The sequence below is a fragment of the Montipora foliosa genome, chromosome 5, assembly GCF_036669935.1.
Source record: "Montipora foliosa isolate CH-2021 chromosome 5, ASM3666993v2, whole genome shotgun sequence".
NCBI classification, from domain to species: domain Eukaryota; kingdom Metazoa; phylum Cnidaria; class Anthozoa; order Scleractinia; family Acroporidae; genus Montipora; species Montipora foliosa.
Window position 1 is genome coordinate 14139061 of NC_090873.1, and position 27779 is coordinate 14166839.

The 27779-nt window shown below is 38.8% G+C and overlaps 1 protein-coding gene across 4 annotated transcripts; it reads left to right on the forward strand.

Annotated features, from left to right (window-relative positions):
- The first annotated feature begins 4614 nt into the window (after positions 1-4614).
- LOC138003676 (RNA-binding protein 38-like) lies at positions 4615-27282 on the forward strand. Of its 4 annotated transcripts, XM_068849880.1 has the most exons (6): positions 4681-4743; positions 16395-16426; positions 24551-24827; positions 24909-25029; positions 25225-25297; positions 26320-27282. In XM_068849880.1, exons 3-6 carry the CDS (start codon positions 24663-24665, stop codon positions 26711-26713), a joined length of 753 nt encoding a protein of 250 aa, XP_068705981.1. In that variant the 5' UTR covers positions 4681-4743; positions 16395-16426; positions 24551-24662; the 3' UTR covers positions 26714-27282. The 4 variants fall into 4 exon arrangements, with proteins under 4 accessions (XP_068705980.1, XP_068705981.1, XP_068705982.1 ...); XM_068849879.1 differs by lacking the exon at positions 16395-16426 and having other exon boundaries at positions 4615-4743; XM_068849881.1 differs by lacking the exons at positions 4681-4743; positions 16395-16426 and adding an exon at positions 23602-23834.
- The last annotated feature ends 497 nt before the right edge of the window (positions 27283-27779 follow it).

Below are 27779 nucleotides of genomic sequence, written 5' to 3' on the forward strand. Positions count from 1 at the left end.
TCTTTTATATTACCGTTATCATCTTATTACATGCAATATAATTATAAATTGATATTTAAACAACTTAATAGCTATATCGAAAAGCAAAATATTTTATTTCAATACATGATCAGTTTGGATTTCGTAAAGGTCATTCGACAGCTCAAGCTATAACCGAACTTACTGACACCCTAAGGAAGGCAATTGATAACAACCTATACACCTGTGGTATTTTTTTAATTTACAAAGGCATTTGACCCTGTAAATCATCAAATTTTACTCAAGAAGTTAGAATCATATGGTGTTAGAGGCCTTCCCTTGAAATGGTTCAATAGCTACCTAAGAAACGGGAAACAGTACACTGCACTTGGAGACACAAAATCGCCCATGCAAACTATGGCCAGTGGAATTCTCCAGGCGGGGAGCACACTAGGACCACTGTTGCTTCGTATCTATATAAATGACTTGCCCAACTGCTCCGATAAATGAAGGTTTAAAATCTTTGCTGACGATACCAACGTATTCGCCTCGGCAAACGCCAGCAACCTAAAAACTCTTGAAGCTCTGGTGAATTCTGAACTTGAAAAGGTGAAAGAATGGCGCCATGTAAACAGATTGTCGATAAATATGACAAAAACTAATTTTATGATAGTTAAGTCTACCAGGAAAAAGGATATGCCTGTAAATGGTCCATTTAAGGATATGCCTTAAATGGTCTGGCTCCTTGCTATCTGTCTGATCTTCTTTCTTATCGTTCCTCTTGCTACTCTCTCCGCTCTGTTACAAATAAACTTCTTGTTGAACCAAGAGCTAAGCTCACCACTTATGGTTTTCGGTCCTTTTCTTTCGCTGCTCCGAGACTTTGGAATAGGTTACCTTTGAATATTCGTTCTTGCTCCTCAGTTGCTAGTTTTAAAAGCAGACTCAAAACGTTTCTTTTTACGTTATTTCTTGATAATAAGAAATGTAATTAGTTATTTGATTCTTTTTAATCATTTTCTTTTTTTATCGCCTGGTTTGATATTTCTTTCATCATTTGATTTTATCATTATCACTTCAATAATTGTTGTTTGAAATAATAAGAATGTTTTTATAGATCGTTTTTAGAATTAATAATATTTATTGTATAATAATATTCCATAGAATTTAGTGTTTTTAAATCGTTTTTATTGAAATTACTGTAAATTGTAAATTGTAAAGCGCCATGGACAGCGATACATGGATATGAGCGCTATATAAATAAAGTTATTATTTGTTATTATTAATATTCAAATTAGAAATAGCGATGGAACGAGCCATTTCTTAGTCCGTAGAAATCATATAAGTATCGAGGGGTAATGATTGATGACTGCGTCTCGTGGAAGTATCATGTTTCGTACATATGCTCTCGAATCTCCAGGAATATCGGCATTATATCAAAGATAAGACATTACCTATCTTTAAAGCAACTTAAGCAAATTTAATATAACCTCATTTATCCTTACATATCATGGCATGGGGCAGCACCTATATCTCCTCCTTACAGAAAGTCCAGGTTAAGCAAAAGCATGTTGCTCGATTAATATTCTTTGCAAACACACGTGGTAACGATACTGAGAGTGCTCTCCCATTGCTGAACTTGCTACACATGCTCACCGTACACAACGTTTATTCTCTACACGTCCTAAAATTTGCCCACCTCTGGCACAAAGGTCTACTACCCGATGTATTTTACAACACCTTCCAGTATGCTAGTGAAGTGCAAAGCTACAATACTAGATATGTAACCCAACAAAACGTCTATAAGTCACATGTAAGGACGAACACTGGCCTTGATTTAAAGCTATTGATCATTGAAAGTCTATCCCACAATCCCTTAAAGATTTGAATGCGTACACTTTTTCTAAAAATACCAAACATTTCTTACTCTCTCAACAATACTCAAAATAACTTGTCTCTTGAAATTAATATATCTCCCTCTTTATACAAAACTCTCTTCCTTCCTAGAACTTGTCCGCCGTACCTCTACTATATTTTACTTTACGAAAAAATTATTATTTTTAACCATGTTCTATGTTTCCATGCTCTTTTTGTTTCCTCGCCTGTATCAAATGTAACATCAACAGGTAACATGGGGGCCAACTAGGAAACCAAATGGTTTATTTGGCCACCATGCTCAAGCACTTTAACTTTTAAGTTAAGCACGGTGACCAAATAAACCATTCGGTTAGAGTTAAAACTCTAACTGTACGACATAACGCTATGAAAATAACTCTAAGAATATAACTGTCCCTGGCCCATTTTCGCATTTCACACGTGCCGAATCTAATGCAAATGAGAAAAATCTACTGTTCTCGCTCATTTGCAAAATGCGTCGTTTAAAACGGGCCTTAAGTTTAGGTTGCAATCTCCTAATACATGTAATAGAAGATTCAAGGAAAAAGGAATTTGTTGTCGATGTTCATTCCAAACATTACGACCTTGAGACCATGAAGCCACTTTCTTGAGCCTGTCTCTTTCAAACATATCGCGTTTCAATTCAGGTATAATCTAAGCGGTAGAGTTTTCTGTTTGGTCTCTTTTTATTTAAAGGAGCATAACTGTTGTTCAGACGGCAACGTATAAAGACATTTGTTTCCTTGTTTCCCGTGCATTATTTTGGTCACTCCCAACGACCGCAACAATGTGCCATAAATCCATTCCAAGGTAATATTTGTTTAGTCTTGGGATATTTTTAGTTGCATACACAAGAAAGTGATAACTTAACCCAAGGTACATATATGTACGTACATATTTAATTGACGACTCCCCATGGGGGCTTGTCAGGGCGAATGAAACAATCAACCAAACGACAAAATATAACAACAACTATTTTCACTGTTTTAAAAGAATCCCAGCGGGCTGGAGGTAAACGAATTGTCTATTTTTCTTGGGCAGCCAAGAAGATGAACACCGGTAACAAATTCAAGTAGTGATCACAACAGGTCTTGAATCTTGGATCTCCAGATCTTAAGGCAAGCGCCCTAACCACTGGGCCACAGTCTGCCTGCCAGATACTCCACCAAACCAAACTTTTTGAGGGCCATTTGTTAAAAGCAAGTCAGTTGTACTGATGTGTCATGCGTGTCGGATCATAGTCAATCAATAAACCAATTTCGATATTCAGTGGAACCCCGCTTTACGGCCACCTCGGTCATACGGTCATACTTTTAAATCCCAAACAGTACAATCCTCTATAATCGCACCCCGTTAATACGGCCACTCGCGCTAAATTTAGAAAACCAAAACTCCTGTGACGTGTCATTTCATTGACCTTTGTAATTTACCACGGTAATCGAACAGCCAATTTACTTTACAAAGTACTGTCAGCGACACTCTTCCCTGTTTTCATTACAAACATGATCTTGACACTGCTGTAACATCCAGTAAGGCAAATTGCAAAGGGATTAAGTCATTGTGCTTTCATCAAAAACACGATTGACACTAAAGCCTTTCGGTTAGGTAATTACGGCGGCTTCCGTTTTTTAGAAGCGTAGTAAGCTGGGCCTATGCTTGTTTTTGATTTTAGGTTCAGGACGTACAGTACACTTAACAATTTTAAGTGCTTTACCTTCTGAGCGAAGTTTCAAGTATTTGATACAATTACTGTACGTAGATTCCTGTTGTTTATTAAAGAGAAAAGGTGTTCTGGAAGTGCAAATGCGATATTTGTCATTAGTTCAATAGTACGGCCCTTTACTCATGAATTTCACCCTACCCCGGTAATACGGCCACCCCGTTAATACAGCCAATCTTTTTAGCCCAGTTAATGATCGTATTAACGGGGTTCCACTGTAATTGAATCAGTCTTCAACAAAATACATCACGTCGAAGCTTCCGAGAAGAAAACTCCTTCAAATCCGCATTTTATTCCGGACCCCATAGCCTCGGAATCATGTTTATTGTTTTAAACTGAATTTTATCTATTCAAAGTGGTCTATTTGCTGTATTTCCGTAGAACGTAAGTCTTATTGGGAGCTGACTATGGCTAACTTACTCCTGATTACATGACGACCTCGTACCTCAACCAGATAAGACCTCTGGACGAAATATATACCAAGGGTTGGCTTTTGAGTTGACATTCATTAATTTTGAAATTTAAAATGATCACACATAGCAGTCTTTAAGACAAGGCAATGCACATTCATTTTCAACTCTACTGACTGTTGATCTACTGCGTAAGGAAAACCACAGTAGTAATTCTAAATGCGAGATTGCATTTCATTTTTAAATGAGTAAATTTGAAAGAATGAATGAACAATCTTTTTTGCTTACAAGGTAATCAAACTATTTCTCAGGCACACCACCTTGATAATCTTAGCGCAACAATTCAAACGAAACATAACTTGGTTTAAGACCTCAACTTGCCGGAGAAAACCATTTTTCTATTTACAAGACGTGATAGAATTGAATTCGGGATTCGAGATCACTATAGACAAATCCAACCAGTGATGTGAGCGGAATTTGAAGAGACCCGGTGAAAGCTCTTCAGTGAAAGCTAAAGCCCTTACCACTTGAACATACGATCTCCAAAACTGTACTCTGTGCCATTAAGCATGTTATCTGTTGATATTCTCTTAACAACTAGACTGATGATAGCCACATGACACTGTATGCCTTTCACTCGTGATGTCTTGTGATTCCTGTAATATAGATCACCCTTCATGTGAGACTGAGCACCACGAAAAGATCATGTTCCTTTTAACTCTGTTTTATCATCAAGAGAAAAGAAAATAGAGCAAGCAGGTATTTTTTGACTTTTTAATGTTTTGTATAACTCTTGCACCATGTGCTCTCCATAATAGAGAGGCCATCAAATCAGCAGTCATTAAGTGAGGCTGCAGTACAACCACCGTCGGCTTACCGGTTCATGATACATGTACATCCTGTCAAAATGTTGTGATCATTTAGTGTCATCCATTATTGTTTAATTCGGTCGAGTAGAGTATTTTTATGGGTACTTTTATTCTCCCAAAAACAAACAATATTTGCAAACTTAAATTCAACTTTCAACAAACGAACAGCTCAGCTTAGTCACACCTAAGAACTCCAGCTTGGTGCATTTTGAATAGAAACTTCGGATTCACGTTGTACTTACATTTCGCTTTGCCGACAAATTTCATTTAAGAAAATTGCACCTGAGAAGGGTTTTTCAGTTGTAAAGCAATGACAATCCAGCACGTATAATTTTACCTTTATTTTGGTTGTGAGAGCAATACGCAAGAGTACGATGGTCAATGACCATGCAGTCTCCACAGTAATTGATTTACCTATCATAAAAGTTCGCTGCAGGCTGAAGTCTCTCACGGCCAGCGAAAAATGAAGAAAAAGAAGACTCATTCCTCATTTTGTTTCTCGCCGGGAGAACGTCTGCTTTCAAAGAATCGTAGAATTCCGTAATTGCTATTGAACAGGAAGTTTAAGAGACGACAACAGCCATGACAACACTAAGAACTAATATCATTGGTTTAAAGTAGAACTTGAAAATGATCGTGTTTCACGTACGCACGCGTTTTTGTACATTTCTCTTCCGTACTCGACAATACAGTACAACAACTTAAAAAAAATGACAAAATTTAAGGTTCTGACGACAACGTGGACATACAAAAGGGAATCTTTCATTCTCTGTCTTAACTTCAAATCCGTCCGTACCAGTTAAGTTACAGACGTTATAGGATACATCGCCCATATTGTACAACGTAAACAAGATGGAATAATCGTGAAATACTTATTAAGACAGCTCAAACCACGCGGCCTTTCCTTGTGTCGTCACGCAACGCTCCTTTACGCTTGCGTGGGAGTCCAGTTTCCCTCAAGCAATGCCCTGAACTAAACACCGCAATAATTCCAGAAAAACCTGGCGATAAACTGTGCGAAGTATTTCCCTGGCCCTACGCCTAACGCAAGCATAAACGATTGAGAAAACCCTGACCTAATAACAAAACTATAACCTGAGTATGAATGAGAGGTAAGAGTCAGGGATTCATCATGGCGTTATTCAAAATTGAGCTTCAATCTCACTACTTGCATTTTTGTGCATAAGTGCGCCAATTCATCACACGGGGGCAGCTGTGAAAGACAATTGAAGGTTTCGGCCGAAGATCAAATTCCCTTCATTGATAATTTAAGGACAAAGTTCACCACGTTTTTCCGGAAAGTGAGGTCTGTTGCAAGGACGAATATTGACGAAGTTCATATTTCAAGCCTCTCGTATAACACTGCTGCAGAGGACTTTTTATTTTTCTCGCGAAAAAACCTTATGTTTTGCTATTTTTGAGCCATCAATTATTATGAAATAAAAGTGTACGCATTTAGTGGCAACAAATTTTGCTTTTACGGTGCGTGTCTGCATTTAATGCCGGACAAGAATTCAAAGATTTTAGTGCGTTAGGGGAATATACTTGTTGGGAAAAGTCCGGGGGAAAAGTGAAAACAAGTTTAGTCAGCTGCTTCCAGGGGACCGTTTCTTCAAAGTTCCGTAACATTTTGGGCCTTTTCCCGGGTGTCGCAATTCCCTTCGTGTCTCAAGAGGGGAGCGGAGAGCGTTTGTCTATCAGTTGACCTTTCGATGGGATGCTCTTTCGTCAGTGAAAAGGCCGTGGGGAAACAGGTTGAAAATAAATTTTTGAGTGATCGAAAATATTCTGAGCCTTTTAGTCCACGTGGCTCGAACTGCCAATTGTTCACTGAGTGAACTTGAGAGTTTTACTCTATATATTCAAACGGTTGAAACAAATAATTAACAATTATTGGACGAGGTTGAGTAAAATATCGTAATTTCTCAGTGACGAGCAGATCAATTATTTGCCGAAGCCGAAGGCTGAGGCAAATAATTGATCTGCGAGACACTGACAAATCACGATATTTTGCGATAACCGAGGTCAATAATTGTTTTATCATTCAATCATCGAGTTTGTTTTTTGTTTTTATTTCCGAGAAGCCGTAAGCCCGCGCTGCCTTGCAGAGTCGAGTAATGACACCAATCAATTGGTTTCCTTCTCAGCATCATTATATTTGTAGTTACAGTCAAACGTTCAATAACACTAGGCATGAACAAAGCTGAAGAATTTCACAGTTTTCAAAGCGTATCCCGACAAGTGAAGCTTTGGTGTAAAGCTCGCCATTCTTTTTTCTTGTTTTAGCATAAAATCTCTTCAGTACATATGCATTCGCCAACTTGTCCTTCGCGTCGATGACACGAGTGACTCGCTTCGTCTACCTTTTTTTCCTTGGGATACTTTCGAAATACGTTGAAATTTTGTTCCTTTCTTAGTATTCTCACTGTTCTTTCGATCAACTAAAGATGTCGAATCATTCTCTGACAGCTCGGGGAACCGATCTGCCATTTTCTCACAAGAGCGTGAATCGGCGCATGAGCAGAATATTATTTGCAGCAAAACACTTACTCGTTGGCAGTTATTTGCAGGTCACGTGGTGGGCTCTCGGCCAATGAAAAAGAAGGACAAAATACATCGAATGATAAGTGGGATTGCTTGCTTCTGTATCAAGTGATACATGTTTCTTGACTTCGATCAGTTATAACAAGAGATCATGATCTCTTGGTTATAATTATTGCAAACTACAAACCTCGACTACAAGTGGTGATGCTTTCAAGTGAGATTACTGATAATGATAGCATCTCGTTGGCAATAACAACATACAAATAACATACAAATGGCTTTCTGAAAAATTCGTCGGTCGTAAACATTGAACAAAAGATGAACAGTTTTTACTACAATTACTTTGAACGTTTGCAATGTTTTAGTAAGAACGAGAATAGAGGCGACGGACAGAATTTCCAATGCTCATCTGTTAAATTCGTTTGGCAAAGAGTCGTTGCTCTTCCCAACAATTTTCGAAATGTCAATCTCTTGTAAACTTCACCGTAAACCTATAGTAAAAGAGGAGTCGGTCAGGCTGTAATATGCCCATCAAATCGAAACTTCAACAATTCCCCCCGTCCCCGCGCAAACCCCGGTATTTGACGGGCTAGGCCTTCCCAGGGGTGGAAAATTTGACCTTTGCCTTGGTGGGGTGGGGAAAATTGAACCGCCAGTTTAAATTGCACTGACTTGAAACTGCAATAAAAGCTAAAATTGAATTTATGGAATTGTTCTTGTTACTGGGTTGCCAGTATGGCAATCTCAGTCGGAAAATGGGTAATATTTCTCCGTTTTATTTTTTCCGAGTCGGTAAAAGTCTTGCCTGTCACTTCCCTGCTACGTGGTGGCTGTGCATAGAGGCTTCTGTGCGTATTTTGTTAGGTTTGAGGGGGCTGGGGCTGCGTGGATTTTCTGTGGTGCACACAGGAGAACATTTAATTAACCTGCAATGGCGTCAAAAGTCATTGTAACCTGGTAACGCGAATGGCGTTTTACTGCATCTTTAAACAAAATATACCCTTGTGGAGCTCAAGAATGGAACGTCAATTGGATAAACAAAACAGGCGGTGAAGAACAAATATCTGGAATCGTAAATGAGATCATTAGTGTGTTTAAATAGAATCTTTCTAGACTTTAAAAAGACTTTACAGTGTTACGTAATCCTTTTGTCTTAAGATTTGTAATCGTACGTCTTCGCATATATTAGTTCATGATTTAACTTTGCTTGCTCGTTCGCCAAAAATAACTTTTCAATTCTATCCTCGACGAGTGTAGTACAGATCAGATCTTATAGGGCATTTTCGAATCTCGAGGGCATTTTCAACTGTTACGACATCGTTTCAAAGTTTGGTATTGTTAGGACATCGTTTTCAAAGTTATATTTCTTTCCAATGTATTAATATGTCTCTTTAGTTCGTCAATGGAGCCCTTGATCCTTCTTTTCCACCAAGGTTCTTGTTTATTATTATTATTATCATTATCATTATCATTATCATTATCATTATCATTATCATTATCATTACCATTATTATTTCCATAAGGTCGCAATAGTAGCAAGTATGATAAATACTGTAGGAAACAGACAACTTTTTTAAAAGACATGTTTCGGCATGCATTAACTCTGGGTAGATGAAAAAATTATTACATGACGTAATACAAAAGCGGGTACTATTTACAGCGTGACACCAAACATCAAAGTGTAAACTAAAACGTGAGAAAAGTGCTGCAATTGTTTGTTAAGTTCCGGTTTGATCTTATTTATATAGAAAGCTTCTTTGAGTTTTAAATCAATTGAGTTGCTGGCAGAATCCAGAATACTAAAGCACGAAGGGGAGAATTTGTTCTTACACTAAGGAGATGTGTTGAAATGCTTAAAAATATGCGAGTTTTTATCGCTTTCCGTGTGTTCCTCTGTGTGTGTGTGATAATGGCATAAGCATGTCGAAACATGTCTTTTAAAAAAGTTGTCTGTTTCCTACAGTAATTATTATTATTATTACTATTATAAATATTATTTAGTCCTCCAAATTTAGAACAATCAGGACATCATGATTCTCTACTATTTCCGAATACTATGCGCGAAAACTCCGATCTTTTTACCGTACAGAGAATGTTTCTCCTTAATGCTCGCGGAAAAATGTAAGTGCCGGAAATGTCAGGTTTCAAATGATTTTCTTTCGGTGTCCGAGAACAGCTGTAAACACGTGTTGGACGAGATGGAAGAGTTTAAAGGAAGAGATAATGTGCGAGATTGGCTTACAAAAAAAAGAGGTCTTCAAAGGAATTTTGGCTGCGTAATTCGTCTTTGTTGTACTACAGAGTGAATACAATATGGTAGGTTTTCATACCCCTATTTCATTGTTAAAGCTGTACGTTTCTGTTAGAGGTAATCAACCAACATTGAACAATTTAAAATACATGCAGTCGTAAAAGCTCTAGGCTCTGTTGTTGATAAGTATACAGTATCCTCGTTAAAACAACCTTTGCCATGTTTCGGAGTTAGAGCAGCTTACCCTTGCTTATTGACTTAATTAATTAAATATCAAGTCACTTGTAATTGTTACAAAATTAAGTTGTGTTTTTGTAGTAGCTCAAGTCTGGTATAAACGGTATCATCATACAAAGGGTCACGAAACATGTATTGGCATGTTTATCACAAGCTTTCTTAATAAAGTCGACAGGGCCGACGATGGCGTAGGGCATTTGAACACCATTTTGGCCTGAGGGGGCGGGAATTTGAACTATCCAATCTTCAAAAGTTCAAATGCCCGGGGTTTGCCCGAGGGGGGGGGGATCTTGAAGTTTCGAGTTGATCGGCGCATAAGCCGTCCGGACTTCGCTTGGCTTTTCTTCAATATAAGAAAAGCGACAGCAGGAAAAACGAAGAGTCTCAGCATCCAACTAAACCACTGGATAGCAAACATTTGGATAAAACATATAAGCTTAAGCAATGTTGTCATGTACTAAAACACGAACCTTCGAAACCACCGGAACCATCGTACACCGAAACGAAGCCAGCGAAACAATCGAAACAGCCACAAATTCAGTTTCCACCACGAACACCTCTTCGCAATGCAAATACGTCTCAATAATACAATAATTTAAAAATGCGTTAACATTCTTTCATTATAACTTTGTCGCTTTGTATTTTTGTTGCCTTGGTATTTGCACTGTTTCCAAGGTCGTTTTTAAACTTTTACTCTGAAAGCCTTCGGTGATGTCTACGTCTACATATTCCAGCACTTGGCAAAGTCGCTTTTTGACTTATGGCGGTTTCTGCTTAGGTGGCTGCATGCGCCACAAGCCTTTTTGGAGACATCGCCGTCAAGCCAGCCACTTCTGCTGGAGAAAACAGGACAGCCACAACACCGGGGACTTCATCCCGTACTCGTGTGTGGGTTCTTTAAAGTCCCACAGGGAACTTACGAACATAGAAGTTATTTGTGAGACGGGGTCGACGATCTAAAATTCCTTATCCGAGAAGACCTCAACGTCTAACCATTTGCAGATGAAATTGCAAAGGCAGAACTTTCTCCTCGGTTATTTTAAGATCCTGAGTGTTCATCCGGCCGGGCTTCGAACCCGTGACTTCCCGCGTCACAGCCCTTTGCTCAACCAACTGAGGCACGGTGCCCGGAAGTGCTGTTGCGTTTAGTCTTTGTGTGGTCATGGGCAGACACTTCACATGCGTGACATAGTTAATTTAAGATGTAGAAGGAAGAATAATGAAAAAATAAAAGAATTTTTGGTTTCGCTCTTTGTATGTGCTGAGGGAATCTGCAAAGATTGCGAATAAAGAACAACATAAAAGTTTTCATAGATGTTTCGTGCGTTCCGGTGTTTCGCTGGTTTCGTTTCGTTGTTTCGATGGTTTCGGTTGTTTCGTTCCGGTAGTTTCCTTTGGTGTTTCGGGTTTCAGCACATGCAAAGCGAGTTTAAGGCGTGTCGAAACAACAAACATTTGAAAGAAATCAAAGAAGAGATGCGATTTTTTTCTTCGACTTTTCTCGGAAAAAGCGGAGAAATAAGACCAGTAACAAACATATCTCGTAGTAAGACAAACAATTTGCTAAGAAATCGGACATAAATGTCCGTATAAAAGGCAAAAAAAGGAGTACGAACCTGGTGACAGTTAATTAAGTCCTACAATTACTCATTTCACACAAAGTCGTTGCTTTGCTAAGCAGATACAAATCCTAAGGTGCCTTGATACGTTTTTTACAGTCTCTTCCCATGTTTACCGAGGAACTGCTTCTTCAAGTCAGGATTCTTTGCGGTAAAACATCCTTACGTTACCGTCAGCAACGTCCGAAGACAGCGCCATTACAACCTTGCCAAATAACACGATCGAGCTGTCCTCTCGTAGACCCGTACACCGTATTCCGTTATTTAGCAAAGACAGCCGATCCATTTCGCTGCTCGTAACACCCAAACGCTGATTCTTCCCGGTTCAAACAAAAGTTAGACCGTAAGACGGCGACTGTGGTTCGCAGTCTTTGTACGAAGGAAAAGAAAGGAAACTTGCCCGAAAACCCCCGTCCCCAAAGGCCGTCTTGCCTCCCCACCTCCACCCCGACAGTCTGTAAGGGCGTGCGTACGCTGAGGTCATAACCAAAATTTCTCGCATCGACAGACTTCGCAAAATTTCTTACCCATGGTGCTCCGCTAGCGCGATTCGCGCGCCTGAGCCCGGCTATAAACCCGATTCGTTCGGAACGGAAAGCGTGTATCAACATTTCTGGAATAAAATTGGGATGAACTGTGTGGTTGTTTGGGGAGAAAATTAAAAACGTCTCGTCATGTTCTCACGTCCTCTACACAACCTGAAATTTGGTAAATTCACGTCGTTAGGCAGTTTACAGCGACGAAAAGGTCACTTCAAAATATAAGTTTGAGCTATTCTAAGTATTTCATGATTATTCCATCTTGTTTATATTATACAATATGGGCGAAGTGTCCTGTACTGGATTGGTACAGATAGATTTGAGGTAAACAGTGAGACTGAAAGATTCACTTTAGTTTGTCCACGTTGGTCATTTCACGCAGTAGTTTTAACGAGTACGAGAGAAAAATGTTCAAAAATGCGTGCCGCACGTGCAGCACGAACATTTTAGTTTATTTAACCAATAATATTACTGCTTTTTGGCGTTGTCGTTGCCGTAGCTGTCGTCGTTTCTTAAACTCCCTGTTGTCAGGACGAGGACGACAAAGAAATGTACCCAAATGAAAAATGCAAGTGGAGGGAGTGGAGATCTTTTGTTTTGTTCATTAAGGGTGCCCGCAAACGAGGAAACATTTTTATGGAAACATTGTTTCCCGAAATGTTTCCTCGGGCGACATTTGCTGAGAAAGCAAAATGTTTCTGAACAAATTCAGAAACATTTTTGCTTCCCGGGACGCAAATTTTTACTTCCGCAAGAAACGCAAACGGGGAAACATTCGCTTTTGCAACATTGTTTTCTCGTTTTCGTGCTCGTAATAATAATAATAATAAGATGTTTAATCGACACATTCTCGCATTTAAAATTAATTACAATGTGCTTACAAGGTTCGGAAAATAACAAAAAACCTTATTGGGACTGGGTTTACAAAATAATCAAAAATTATAAAACCTACAAGAGTTATCGGGGTTAGATGTTTTTACAAGGGTCCACCTTTGGTAATTTTATCAATAGCCCTCATAAAGAGTTCATTGCGCCTATCTTCAAGTCTAGAGATTTTAGCAAGTTGTAAGGCTTTCTGGTATGAGGATCGAGGGTATATTATCCTTAAAGCTCCCATTTGGACCCGCTCTATTTCACTAGACAGATAGGCGGGAAGGGCGTTATGCCAAACCACGCAACAGTACTCTAGGACGGAAAGTACGAGAGCGACGTAGATAACAAGAAGGCCAGCCACATTGACGCCACCTCTACGTAGAACATGGATAATGTGCAGACGTTGGTTAAAAGAACCAAAATGTTCGTGCTGCACGTGCGGCACGCATTTTTGAACATTTCTCTCCCGTAGTCGTCATAACTACTACGTGAATGACCAAATTTAAGGTTTGGACGGCAACGTGGACAAACTACAATCTGGCTATAGGACATTTCGCCCATATTGTATAATATAAACATGATGGAATAATCATGAAATACTTAAAGTAGCTCAAGCCGTCGTGGTTTCTTAAACTCTCCATTGTTTTGTGTCGTGCTCGCAGCCGTCGTCGTCCTTGCGTAAGCTCCCTAATAGGCCAGTTTCGTATTCTAACGGCTGGACTGGATCTAGCATGAAATGGAGGCTAATGCGGGCAAATTAATTTGCATTTGAAAAGATTTGCCCGCATTAGCCTCCATTCCATGCTAGAGCCAATCCAGCCGTGAGAATTCCAAAATGGTCTATTAGAGAGATACGCCGGCGGGCTCATGCCGTCACCTGAGATTTGATACGTCGCACGGGAACGACAACGCTCCAAAGCAATGATATCACAGGTTAAAAGGGGGAAAATAATCCTGCTACGCGTATGGTACGCATTTTAGCACATATTTCGTGGTACTCTTCATAACAACGACGTGAGATCCCAAAACATAAGGTTTTGACGACAACGTGCATGAGCATACAAATGTTAATCTTTCCGTTCTACTGATATTTGTACTCTGAAACCACTCGCCCCAATTTTTTTTTATTCTTTGCCTACATTGTATGCCGTGAACGAGATCCAGACTTAATCAGATTGTGCAAAGTTATAACTTGAGGCGAGGCGTTTGTCGACGATTTCTAACCACTTTACTCCACTTTGGAGCAAAATGGCCCACGGAATAGTCGTTTTTTACGTTAAAATAAAGGATGTAGAAGATGGCAAACCTATAACATTTCTTTAAATTTCTTTAAATTGTAGAATGATGAATTTTAATAACAATTTAGCGAGACAAACGTCTCTCCACTTCTTCTTGTGGTTGTTGTCTTTTTTCACATGATATATTCTAAATTTAGCCCAAGTTGGGCTGGCTCACCTCATGAAATACCGGGCTGAAACTCATGATCCCGGCAAACATGACCAGCCCGGGTGACCGGGCATTTGGAATGGTACTTTTCTCGCCAAGTAGCGACAGCTCAACCGATCCATTTGTGACCTTTTTGTGATTTTGTCATAGGTGGACAGATTAAGGGGGGAGAAAATGCAGAAAGACAATGGTTGCAATGGAAGCTTTTCAGTAAAGAGCCCTATAAAAAAGGTTGCATGGATGGTTCTTTGAAAATAACTTTTTCAATGGCATTCTGACATCACTTCAATCAGAAGGCGCATGCGCAACTAGTCACAGTCCTCTGTCGTGCGTTTCAATGAGAAACACTGACGATGTACAAACTCTAAGAAAAAGAAAGGGAGAGGCAGTTTTTTTCACCGGATGGGAACCGTCCCATCATTTTTCGTAAACTGTAGCAGGGAATTTCTATTTGGACAAAAAATGGAACTGATAATTTGAAAAGTGTATCAAAGGAGGGCCTTACGACGTCATAATATTCTTGAGAAATATGTATGTTTATAATCCATGCTACAGATTTTGTGTTAGAATGTTCTCATACTGTTGCGTTAATAATTTTTGAAAACATAGTTAACTCGCTGAGTTTTAAGGCATTTTCTGTTTTCGTCACGTGATTTACCAAATATGGTTTTGAGTCGAACCAGACAAAGAAATGTTAAATAGAACACACTTGGCAAAAAGAGATAACTGTAGAGTTAAAGGATCATTTGATTAAATGACTATTTGAAGAGGTCCATAGCAACGGTTTGTTAGTCAAATGCCACCCCCCTTAAAGATGAGTCTGAGAAAACTATTCTCGGTTTTCACATGACGTCACGACCGCCATGTTGGTGCCCAAAACAAAGAAAAGGCGGCCATGTTGGTGCCCCGACCAAATCCTCGGGGAATTTAACTCTATTATTATGCAAACGCTTCCTTTTGTTTTCGTCGAAAAACATGGCTGTTGATCACGTGAGTGAAAACCAGCAATTTATCAAACTAGGGAAGGGTACTAGTTGCTTGATCCTATTCAGCGGCTCCTGGATCGCGTTGATGACCCGAGGGCGCATGTCCAGGCACGTTTGCATTGTATTCAAGCTGTTTGTGTACACAACCTAAGCAGACTCACTTCTTAGTCATTTCTGCGCTTGTTCCCCCAAAGAAAGTCAACGTTATTTTTTTCACTTTGACGAAGATACAAAGGCGATTTGGACCGAAATGTGATCATTCCAACGCAAGCAAGACACCGTTGTTTTTTTTAGTAGGCTTTTTTATTATCACACCCAAACTCAAACAAAATACAACTACCACTACAAAAAAGAACAATGATAATAATAAACATTTACACACTATACTTCCTACACAATGTAATGAAAAAAAAACAAAAGCAAAAAACTACACTGAAATGGTACACAAACCTGGAGTAATCACGAACTAAGTAACAAGTTGAAGTGATAGCTAATATTCCATTAACGACAAGAGGGGCTCCCATTTTTTATTGTGAAATTGTAGTTTATTATTTTTTCCCGGCAATAAAACGTTCGACTTGGTAAGTTTTCTTACACTTTGCTAGTAAGAGGCCGATGGAGAGAGGAGTTTTGCCTAACATGGGGCGAAAAACAAAATATTTACTCTTGAGAATAATGTAATTAAGATGGATGTTCTCACTGTTGACCGATGTAAAATGCCCATGCAAAGAAAATATTTGTTAACTCAAAGTTAGTAGAAACAACAATTGTAGCTTATGGGATCTAAGAATAGTGACGAACTCATTTCAGAAAGTGTTAACCTTTTCATAATAAAAAAAAGACTCGGAAATGTTCTTATGTCTCCAACAGTTCGTTACAGAAATAACATAAAAGGGAATTTGAAAAGCATAACGTTAGTATAACAAATTCTATGAAGAATTTCAAATTGAAACTATCCAGCGTTATTTTGAAAGGAAGTAATAAAATTCCTTCCCAGTCTAACTGTAAAGACTCCGAATGAAACATTTCGTCGTATTTTTTCACAGCTGATGGGGTCACAGAAAGTTCGGAAGAAAAGGTATCGTACAAAACATTAGATTGAATCTTATCTATATGAACCACTTTTCCATCAATGGCCAATAGTTTTTACAGTGATTACTGTTGTGTGTTAACCTCCATAATTATTATTGATTATGATGATGATGATGATGATGATGATGATTATTATTATTATTATATAATGAGAATCTAGTCAAATCAATATTATAATCTTTTAAAAAGGCTTGATTACCAAGTCTAACTTTAGTTTCTTGTGCCATTCTAAAGGCACGGCGTTGAAAAGACTAACAAGTAAAAGAAATCAATGGGAGAAAATTAAAGATGTGAATATTGTGGATAAATTCGTTTGAAATTGCCATGAGAATCAAGAAGGTCCAAGACTGTTATAAAACCAAGATTAACTAAATTTGGGTTATAAAACGAATGAGAATCAGTACAAATAAACGTGTTATTCCATAGCAGCTGTTTTGAAAAGTCGGATTCGGAGGAAGGGTTTACGGAACAGTTTAAGGAAGCCCATGCTACGATGCATTCCTTGTATAAGGCAGGTAGGGATATTGATAATTTCGAATAGTGAAAATTACAATGAAACAAAAGTTTACTTCCCACTGTCTGTAAGTAAAAATTCAAAAAAGGTTTCCAGCTGGCTGTGTTAGGGAAAAGATACTTCTTTGTGCACATTATTCTTTGACTAAACAATATCAAGTTCAGGTCGGGCATTCCACCTTTTTGAATTTTGTTAAGTAATAACGAACGCTTAACTTTTTTCTTTGCCTTTCCGAACAAAGGAAAATAATAAAGAATTCGCTTTTAGTTAAAATGAGCGTAGATTCAAAATTCAATTTGTAATACAATGAGTTGCTATAAGTAAAGTAAGCCCCGAGGATTTTAATGGTTTTTTTTTAAGTCAATTCTTTAGAGTTCTAAACTTTCCACCCAGAGGACGTTTAGAAATACATTTGATAATAAAAATTAACGGTAAAAAACTACGACGTTTGGAAGTCTCCATGACCTCATTATCAAGTAAAATGTTAAAACTGATGTAAAATTGTAGCTCAGAAATTATATACAAATAAAATGTGATAAACTTCATTAGAATAATGAGCGTTCATTGTTATTGGTGTTTAACGTGTCAGTTCGTGCAGTATATGTTTAAATAAATACTTTTGCACGTATTGAGTCAGACTGCGCGTTTAGCTTTGGTTTTCTTTCGCGAATGAATAACATTTCGTGAATTAGGCAGTCCATTTTCCCGCGGCATTTCTTGAGAACAGAAAACATTTCCTGTAGGCTAGTGAACGCTACGCCGTGGGCTTCTTTCAGATGCTTGCCAATGACAGAGGCTTTATGTTCTTCTATGCGTTGATGAAGATGGCGTGTGGTATAACCGATATAATCCGCATCGATTAATCAATGAACGCTCATTATTCTAATGAAGTTTATCACATTTTATTTGTATATAATCTCTGAGCTACAATTTTACATCAGTTTTAACATTTTACTTGATAATGAGGTCATGGAGACTTCGAAACGTCGTAGTTTTTTACCGTTAATTTTTATTATCAAACTTTCCACCGCCTGCTTATTTCCCAGCAGAAGGGCCTCTCTCAGTTTTGTCTAATCATCGTTGATTTTCAAGCCAGAGTAAGTGCCGAATAGATCTGAGATTTAGTTGAGACTGCTTATTGTGGGTAAATGCTGTCAAATCATCAGCAAAAAAGCAACTAGTTTAATTTCATTTCCGTTCACCATAATGCCCTTTATTTGCGGATTATTGTGAACAGAAAATGCCAAGCATAAGAGAACTATTTTAAAAAGGAAAGAAGAGAGCGGGTCACCCTGGCGAACTCCTCGTTTAATACAAAAAGTTGGGGAGAAAAAGCCGTTGTTAACCACGCTACTTGTTATGTTATTATTGCTGCGGAGCAAGCGCAGCGTGCGAGCAGCAACATATTCTGGATTCATGAGAAGGTAGGACAAATTCTGAATTCACCACCTTTTCCCAGAATGCATCATAATTAGCCAGAGTGCACTGCGCCACTCACCAGCTTTCACCAGAATGGATTGCATTTGAACAGAACGCCGCCAAACACACTGGAGATTGCGGCTTAAGCCTGGTTTTCACTAGCTACGCAAGCAGAAGCGCAAGCATAAGTAGCTTATGCTAGTAAAAACGAACATCGACATAAGCATTAAATAACAACCACGGCATTCGCCATTTTGTTCAAATGTTCAGACGCGGAGAATCTGGAATGGGTGCTTGTGCTTATGCTGCGTTTCGTTTTCACACGACGCAATCGAACACAACCACAAGGGCAAGCGGCACAAGGAAAAGCAAGATTTTGATCCTTATGATTGTAGTTGCGCTTGTGTTTGCGTCGCTAGTGAAAACCCCCGGGGGGGTATTCCCTTATAAGGGCTTAATGGGGACGTGCGGCCAGCCAGGGTATGTTTTTCGGGATTTTTGTCTTAAACAGGGTATCGAATTTATCATTTTTTGTCTTAATCAGGGTATCGATTTATCAATTTGTGTCTTAAACTGGGTTAAATGTCTTAAACAGGGTATCAAAAATCGGAATTTTGTCTTAAAATGGGTAGGAAAATCAGCGATATTTGTCTTAAACAGGGTCAAGGTATGAGGGGCCGCGCCGCACCTCCCCAACCAGGGATACATCGAGTACCCCCCCCCCCCCCCGGGTGAAAACCAGGCTTTAAACACGAGGTTCAGTAAATATTCGATGAAACAACACATCATGATGTAAGAGTGGAGACTCACAACAATTCCAAATCCTGTAGATTAAGTCTCTCGCATACACTGAATCTCATTGCTTTATTAAAGTTCGGCCACTAATCTCTCAGTGTTCAGAAACATACTGTCAACTTGCATACTTTCTAAGACCCATTTTCACAATTCTGTCGAATAATCGACAAACTGCATTCACAATGTAACACGATACAGATCTAGACCCACCGAACACTTGTAATTGATACCCCAATACATTCTAAAACGGAAATGTCATTTACTAAAATCGGCAGAAAAATAAGAGTATGAATTCAGCCTAGGCCGGAAAAACAAGAATCTTTTTAAAAAACGTGTACATAAATCAGTAGAAACAGAATGTTCTGCAGCATTACTATCTGTCAGATACACTAGCAACTAGTCTTCATCCATGCTATAAAGGAGGTGCGAAAACCGAAAGATTTAAGAGATTTTAACAAAAACAGCAAGACACCGTTGAATGTTGCATGTCTGGTTTAACCAGAGGGAACTCTATTAACTCTGGTTTAACACAGATAATATATGGCAGACATGGTTGTGAAACTCGACATGTTTCTTTGTTTTGTTTTTGTTCGCTATTTTGACCCTGACCATGCACAAACCACACCCTTTTTCTGAAAAGTCTCAATTAATTTATTCAAAGCTCAGTTGTGAACCGAGGAGAAATGATTGTGTATGGTCACGGCCAAGTTAACATAAAGTGCGTTTCGGTACTGTTTTACACACAGTCCATCATAAACATGAACTATGGCTTGATGACTCTACTAAACATTGAAGAAAAACGTCTTTCATCTCATTTGCTCATTTTCGCCTCATTAAAAAACAAAAGAGCACATTGTATCATGCCTTGCTCTTTTAAAGTGGTACTATAATCAAAAAATCAAATATTTTTTTCTTTGTATTTGAAAAATATGTTAACTAAACAATAAGTGACCCAACTTTTAAGCCTTAGTTTCTAAAAAACACTTGTTTATTTCAACTCAGTGGAGAGAGCTGGATCGAGGAGAAATTGACCTCAAAGGTGACTCACTATTGAATGCAATGCGTTTGTACGCGACTAAAGTTAATAAGCAGCACGGGAGTTTCGGGCTTTCAGATTTTTAAACTCGCATTTTGCATACATGATCAAATGGGTTTCCTCTCTGAAATTTTAAGCTTTTGAAAAAATGACGTCACTTTTCCCTAGATTCAACCCTCTGAGGTCTACGGTCGGTAACTTTTGAACGTGAGTAATGGCGGACCGTGAAATCCAAAACTTTCACTCAAAGCAAACAGCCTTTGGATAAAAACCAAAGGTCAACATTTTGCCAGGTCGGTGTCAAGCAAACACACTTTCAAAATCTGAACAAAATAAGGAAGCAACTTTTTGATCATAGCACCACCTCACTCGCTGGATGGCAGTAACTGTGAAAAGAAATCAATTTCCTGTATAATAAGTCTGAGGCAGGATTATTAAACAAATCCACATAATCCAACTGGCTTTACGGTGTCTGAATTCTTTACAAACCATTGTGATGCGTCTTAATCATCTGAACGACTTAATTTCGGATTAATTGTGTTCGTAAAATCGTTTCAGAAGCAAAACGTCTTGAACGTTCATCTGAAAGCAGTAAAAACGTCAACTCTTAGCTGACAGTTGATGTTTAAAAAACCGACGGTTTACAAAAACCGAGCTCAACCATAAGCAACGCTTTGGTCTTCAGATTTACAAAGATTTTTTTTTTTTTTAAGTTCGGACGCTGTAAAGTGGTTTATGTTTCAACATCTTAACTAACTTTTTACAAATATTACAACTTTCTTGGGATAATTGATCTCTTATTTGTTCACTCTAGCAGAGGTGGAATATTGTTCATAAAGATCAGTAAGTGAATGAACGTATGAATGTTTTCGCGGGTGGCTTGAAAGCTCAGGTTGTAGAGCATTGCACCGACATCGCAGAGGTCATGCAGGGTTCGAATACCATTAGATTCACACCACCTGAATTTGTCAGGACGGCCTATAATGCGACAATTGCTTGTAAATTGTTCAGCTAAGTGGAAGGATCACTTCTTTCATTCGTAGATCAGCGAGTGCAAGGAATCTTGGACCGATATTTTTATATAAGCTTCAAAAAATCTCTGATGTAAGAATTGTCAGTTTTTTCGGTTGAAATCGCACTCAACTTAAACTTCGAACTTTTTATCCGTGATAGTGGCGGTCATATACAGAGATCAATGAATGAATCATGAAATTATCAGCTGAACTATTTCAAACAAGTGCTGCGGGAAAATGTGACCGAATCAGTTTCATTAGTGTTTTATTTTGCGCGGCTGATTTCAAGAGTGAACTGAGTTACACTGATTAACAAATCATGAATACAACTGAATCAACAGAGAGAACCGTGCGTTAAATTTGTTCCAAGGCTATATATTTTAACTTGCGCCCAGCTGAAACTGTTCACCTTTAGTCCGTTGAAGGTCTTGAATGAATCGTCATCATCGTCAATAAGGGACTTTCAGCAAAAATGAAGATTATTGTATGCAAAGCTGCAACATAAATGGTAAGTCCTTAAGAAGCCTCAGCACACCAGTTGCAAGAGAGTTTTGGATTCTACAGCAATACATATCTTTGCCGTTCTTGCGAGGTCACCGTGACAAACATTTTTCATTCTCGGAGTAAATAAAGTCAACAGCGCTCCTGGACAGCGCTTACGTGATATAGATTCTCTATGAGTTGCATTGATCGCGAAAGTGTTCCAACCGCGCGACTTCATAATTTGAGAAGAAATTCAAGTAGTTCTGAGTGAACGCCTAATCTGGTACACTTTGAAAACGTTCTCTTAGGCCACCAATCCCGATTCAAAACCAGTGGTCTTCTTGTTGTCTTCTAAGAGACTGCCTCTTTCCGGATCTCTTCCCAACTCTCCTTTTCTGAACATTACATAGTCTTCCATGAGTCCCTCTTTCTCCTTCATTGAGTTGATCAAACTCGGATTTCTGTTTTCCAGGGGCATCCAACGACCAATTTGTTGTAAAATGTATTATTATACCCCAGGTAATGAAAATAAATGTTATTAAGGTATTTTCAGGTGTTTTTCAGTGTTGCTGGGAAAACATGATCTGTTTCTTTTTCCCAGCAAGACACACAAGAAATTTCCCAGCCAGCTAGATAAAATTGGTTGGTTTCCCAGCCAGCTGATCAAATTTAGTTCCCAGCCAGGAATTCCGCGCGCTTTCAAATCCCTCGATCCAAAACGACCGAACAAAAGCGACAAAACCGGGACAAAACAGGTTTTTTCCGCAAGCGCAATCACTCTGACCAGCCGTCGTATGTTTGAGACTACTCTCTGGGAGAGGGAAGGGGTTCTTTTTTTTTTTTTTTTTTAGTCGTCCTCAGTCTTCAGAGTTTCTAAAGCCAGCTCGGGTTGAAATGCTAGAAAAAGTCAGTAATTCCCAGGCAAAACCTCTATCAATAACAAAATTTCCCAACCAGCTTATCGAAACCCCTGTATTTTTGCCAGCCAGCAAGATTCCTCTGGGGAACAGATAATGTGAGGAACAGATTCGTTGGGTGCCCCTGGTTTTCGTCTTCTCGAAACGTTCCCTGCCCATTGTTCTGTTTATCGCCTTTGCAGTGACATCATGCACAACTCCTTAGAAAAATCTTGTCCTGAAACCATTGAAGGTCTTACATTAAGTTTGCTGGAAAACATTCATATCAATATTTGTTTTTCAAGCGAATGAAGTTTTTCTAGTGTAACGCTCTCTCGCTTTTTTGTACGTATTCCATCTCATGATACAGAATAGATTTTTTAGTGGGTTATGTTAACGAAAACGGTCTCAATAACATATCTTTGAAAACTCGACGACAAGTTACACGAGACATTTCAGCCAAACATTACGTGCAGGAAATTAAGGGCGCTTTCGCTTGACCCTATTCCGGAATAAGAATACGCGGAGTGATGATTTAAAACGGTTCGTCTGGCGTTTTGAAGCAACAAGGATAATAAAGATATGTTTAAAATAGTATTTTAGCAGGTGTTTACAATTTTAATGTGAATCTGCGTAAAAACGAACGATTTCTAACTTCTATTCCATGTATTCCTATTCCGGAATATGGTCAATCGAACGCACCCCAAGACACTGATGTATGCGATATTTAATCTTTAATCGAGTTTTGGAGTGCCAGTCAGTCCGTTAAGGCCGATATTAATTTATACGTTTTGTCTTTTCAACTTGATCCATAATCGTTTGAATATTAGCCGATGAAGTCAGAAATGTGAGTACACACCAACCAATTTGGTAAAACAAACTCAATGCAAACATGATCATCAGTCAATTGTTTGTTTCTTCTGTTTAGTGCTATTAAATATAAATTGCTCTCTAAAGAGCTGATAAGGACCTGAGATTTTATCATTAATCCTTCTAGCCTAACCGCTGGAGGCTGTGTCTAGCTTTCTACTGGAATGTAAACATACACTCTTCATTCGACTAATGCATCAATACTGAGCGAAAAATCCCTATACTAAGATATCGTAAGTACTAATCAGTTCCTTGATCGTAATAAATGAGATCAAAAGCTATCTAAAGCGGTACGTCAAAATGTGATTTACTTGTTTGAGTTGGTAAATCTGGAGTCGTGCACTATTCCACGTTTCAATCGTTTCAAGGTTAGTGTAGTTTGTTTCTGTAATTTTCTCATTTAAGAATAACATGTAAAAGATTTGTTCTTTGTGTAATCTAATTAACTGGTGTGTTTCAGCTGGATTTCGAGGCTTTTTTCCCTCGGATTTAGAGCCTGGATAACATCAAGCGTGATGGCTTTTCACGTTAAGATTCCCACTGTTTCGAAATGTCGTCACAGACACTGCTTGGTCAAGAGAGCGAAAGACACTTACCGGCTTCTGTGGAATATACTATGCGTAAAATCGTTCCAGTCAAGTGATAACACTCAATTGTCAAGGAATTAGCATAATGTGTGGTATTGTTTCCTTTACATGCCGGTCGGAAGCCAGTAACCTGCTTACATTGCGAAACCTTAGATTTAACACACTTTGAGTGTGTATAACCAAAAGGTGACCTTGCGCATTATACAAACACGACTGTAGCAATTATCAGGCGCGCTGCTTGACTCTTACATCGAATCAAAATTGTCAACAGGGATTTCAAGACTGTTAATTAGCTTGGTTTTCGACACTCTATCAATCACATGTCTCGGTGGACCATTTGAAGAAAGGTCAGGCAATGCGCAAGGAACTATTGGCTGAAAACTTAAGCCGATAATACTGACCCATGAGACTTAGTAGACAAGTATTATTATAACACGTCACACACGTGAAAATTAGTGATATGTACAAGCACTGACTGGGGGTTGCATATTTAACAGATATCACAAGCGTCGCCGGTGTGCATTTATCCACATTACTGGAAACTAAGGTCACCTCAGAGCTTCCATCAACAGACTGAAGAGAAACGTGGAAAGAGATTGAGTGAAGAGAATGATCCGGCACGAGGACAACAGGCTAACAAAGTTATTTGTTGGAGGCATCCCTTACGATACAAATGATGATTCTTTGAGAGAGTTTTTCATCCAGTTCGGGGAGATCAAGGAAGCAGTTGTCATTCGAGACAGGGATACACTCAAGTCCAAGGGCTATGGATTTGTAAGTCGTAGCTTAGCTTAGCAACGATGTCCTTTTTTGTCATGTTGTGGATAACTAATTTGCGGGTGCTTTTATGCCCAGGTTACGTTTTTTGACAAAGATTGTGCGGAGAGAGCCTGTGAAAATAGAAGACCGGTAATCGACGGAAGGACAGCGAACGTAAATTTAGCCTACATTGGCGCCAAACCAAAACCGACTAAAGGTCAGTGTAATTGATCACGCTCAACAGGCCGCAGAGTGTGATTCTAGAGAGAACAGATATGAAATACCTTGATTGTTGTAGTATCGTTATTTCCCGCTAGGCTTGAGTCGAATCAAACGTAAAAACCATTAACACACATTCGACTAAGAGTAAATAACTATGTTTGATTACGACCTTTTCTTTTTCTGTTTCTAGGAAATGGGAAGTATGCCGCGATGATGAATAATGGATTTGCATACAAACAGAATCTTCAGAATGCAATAATGGGGTAAGCGAGCTTGATAGGGAATGTCAATATCCTGAAAGTGATCTTAATTTCAAGATTTGGTCCCTTGGCGTTTAGTGATAAGTCCTGGGTAGCAGAAATTCCCTGGAGTTGCAAGTCACTAACTAGTCCCTATACAATTCTACAAACGGTACCATTTGAAAGCGTAAAACCTCGGATTAACTCTGCAAATCTTTCAAAGAAATTTTAACGGTCCTGTCAACGATCGCAACACCTACTGAAAGTTTACACTACTAGTTTAAAGGGGAACAAAGGTTTCCAAATTACGGCGTCTTGAAATGGAAGAGTCAAACGAACCGACACAAATACGGTAATTGTGGCATCCAACGGCAGTCAATGAATTTTGTCAATAGTTAAACAGTGAAAATAGCATAAACATCCTTTACTTTTCATATTGAACACAAGTTCCATGATGGGACTGAAAAAGAATCATTCAATCAAATCGATTATGCATTTTTTCTTACTGCTCGCTTTGGTATTTGTCGAAAACTTAATTCGAGTGAAAGTCCTTGTTATAAAAGACAATGGGACACAATGACTGTATAGCTTGATCAGTCTTTTGTTGTTTTAACCATTACGACAAGGGTCAAGTAAACAAGGTTAACGAAAATTGTTTACAAGGACTCAGTGATTTCCGAGCAACATTTTAACACCACATGCAAAACACTCAATAAGTATTTGTGCATTAGGTCCGTTGCCAATGACATCATGTTTGGAAATCGATCATTGGTCAAGTTCATGATTCTTTCATCTTGGCAAACAAAGAGTCTGCGCTTTTAAAGAGTCAATCTAACCGACTCTAAAATGTTTTCTTTTGTGAGTGTAATTGTTTATTCGAACCAGTACGTTCAAGTTCTTGCTTGGATTTCCAGCAAACATTCCATTTGGAATTGTGGACATTGATATTAGGTTCCGGTTAGGAAAGAAGGAGAACATTAAGAAAGAGTGTTAATTTTTTTCCCAAGCCGCCCGCGAAGTGTCATTATGATCTCTTTTCTGTTTAGATCGCAGCAATTTCCAAGCACGTTTCCTTCTGGTTTTTCTCAAATGATCGCAACAAACCAACAGCTTCAAAACGTACCAGCACTTGTGTCCACAGTTCAGCCTCAATCACCTAACGGCCAAGTACCGATGTCACTCCCTCCATCGGCAGTACAGCCTGTCCAACTTATAGAATACAATGGAGTGCCCACAATCGTGCTTGGTCCAACTTATGATCAATTCTACTATTCGCCTCCACCGTCATTTGTTCCCTCCCCCACGCTATCCGCCAGCTCAATGCCCCCCTCATTCACCTTTCAATCGATGGCCCCTCCAACACCGCCATATCATTCGTTAAACAGTCAGCAATTCTTCCCACCACTGGTTGAAATCATCACCTCTCAACCACAGATTTAGCCCACCATACATTCTTTTGATCAATTGTAAAGTTGCTGGAAAACTTGGACCTCGAACAAACGACATCAGTAAAGACATTTCTCACGGAAACCCAACTATAGAAGGTTAAAGTTGCCGTTTGCATCAAATGGCCTTTACCACGTTACTTCAAGAAACGTAGTCTCGATTAGTGTACAAATCCAAATTGGCGACGTACTCCCAGGAAAAAAATGTAACCTGTAAAAGTGTATTTAGGAGCAGAAAGGATAAAGATGTTTTTTAATCAATTTTGTAATTTATTCAGGAGAAATATGTAGCGAAATTTTGGCACAACCGTTCAGGGACAACGGTTTTAAGCGGTTATAAATAGAAGTCATGCCAGTTTAACATGTACAGTTCCCAGTCATTGATAACACAATGAACGGCAACTTCAGTAACGTATAACAAAAGAATGCGGCGAAGCTACTTTACTTTATCAAAGTAGATCTCCCATAGAAAAAAATTAAATGTAGTTTTCAGTCCATGATACAACAGTGCATTACCATCTGTTGTAGCACTTGAAAGCAAATAAACGCTTTAATAATCATGAACCATGCAGCTTTGTTTAATTTTCCTTATGGCCAAGTTAAGCAACAGTTCCTCCAATGGAGGAGACGTTGTTATCATTCACTTTTTGCGAACCACGTTTTTATGTGGATGGATCATCGGGGGTTTAAATCACACTCCAGAAAAATAAAAATTAAATATGTCTCCTGGAAGGCCTCGAAAAATGTCAAATTGTTTCTTCCAGTTGGGTTTATTTCTTACACAACTGTCACAAGTTTGCAGATTGAAATCGAATTTGAATACCACCGTGAATTTTGCTTTATTAACAACTATAGTTCTGAAGTGTTGATGTGTACACGGGTTTTAATTCGTCCATACCAAATTACCAATCCGTCGGAAATTTCAGGGGGTTTTTGCTTTATTTTTTAATTGCATTGCTTCCAGCACGATAGGCAGTTACTATTATTTCCGTTCTTTGTTAGTCGTTAATTGCTTTGCGGACGTGATTATATGTTAGTTGATTATCGTTTTACTATTGTAT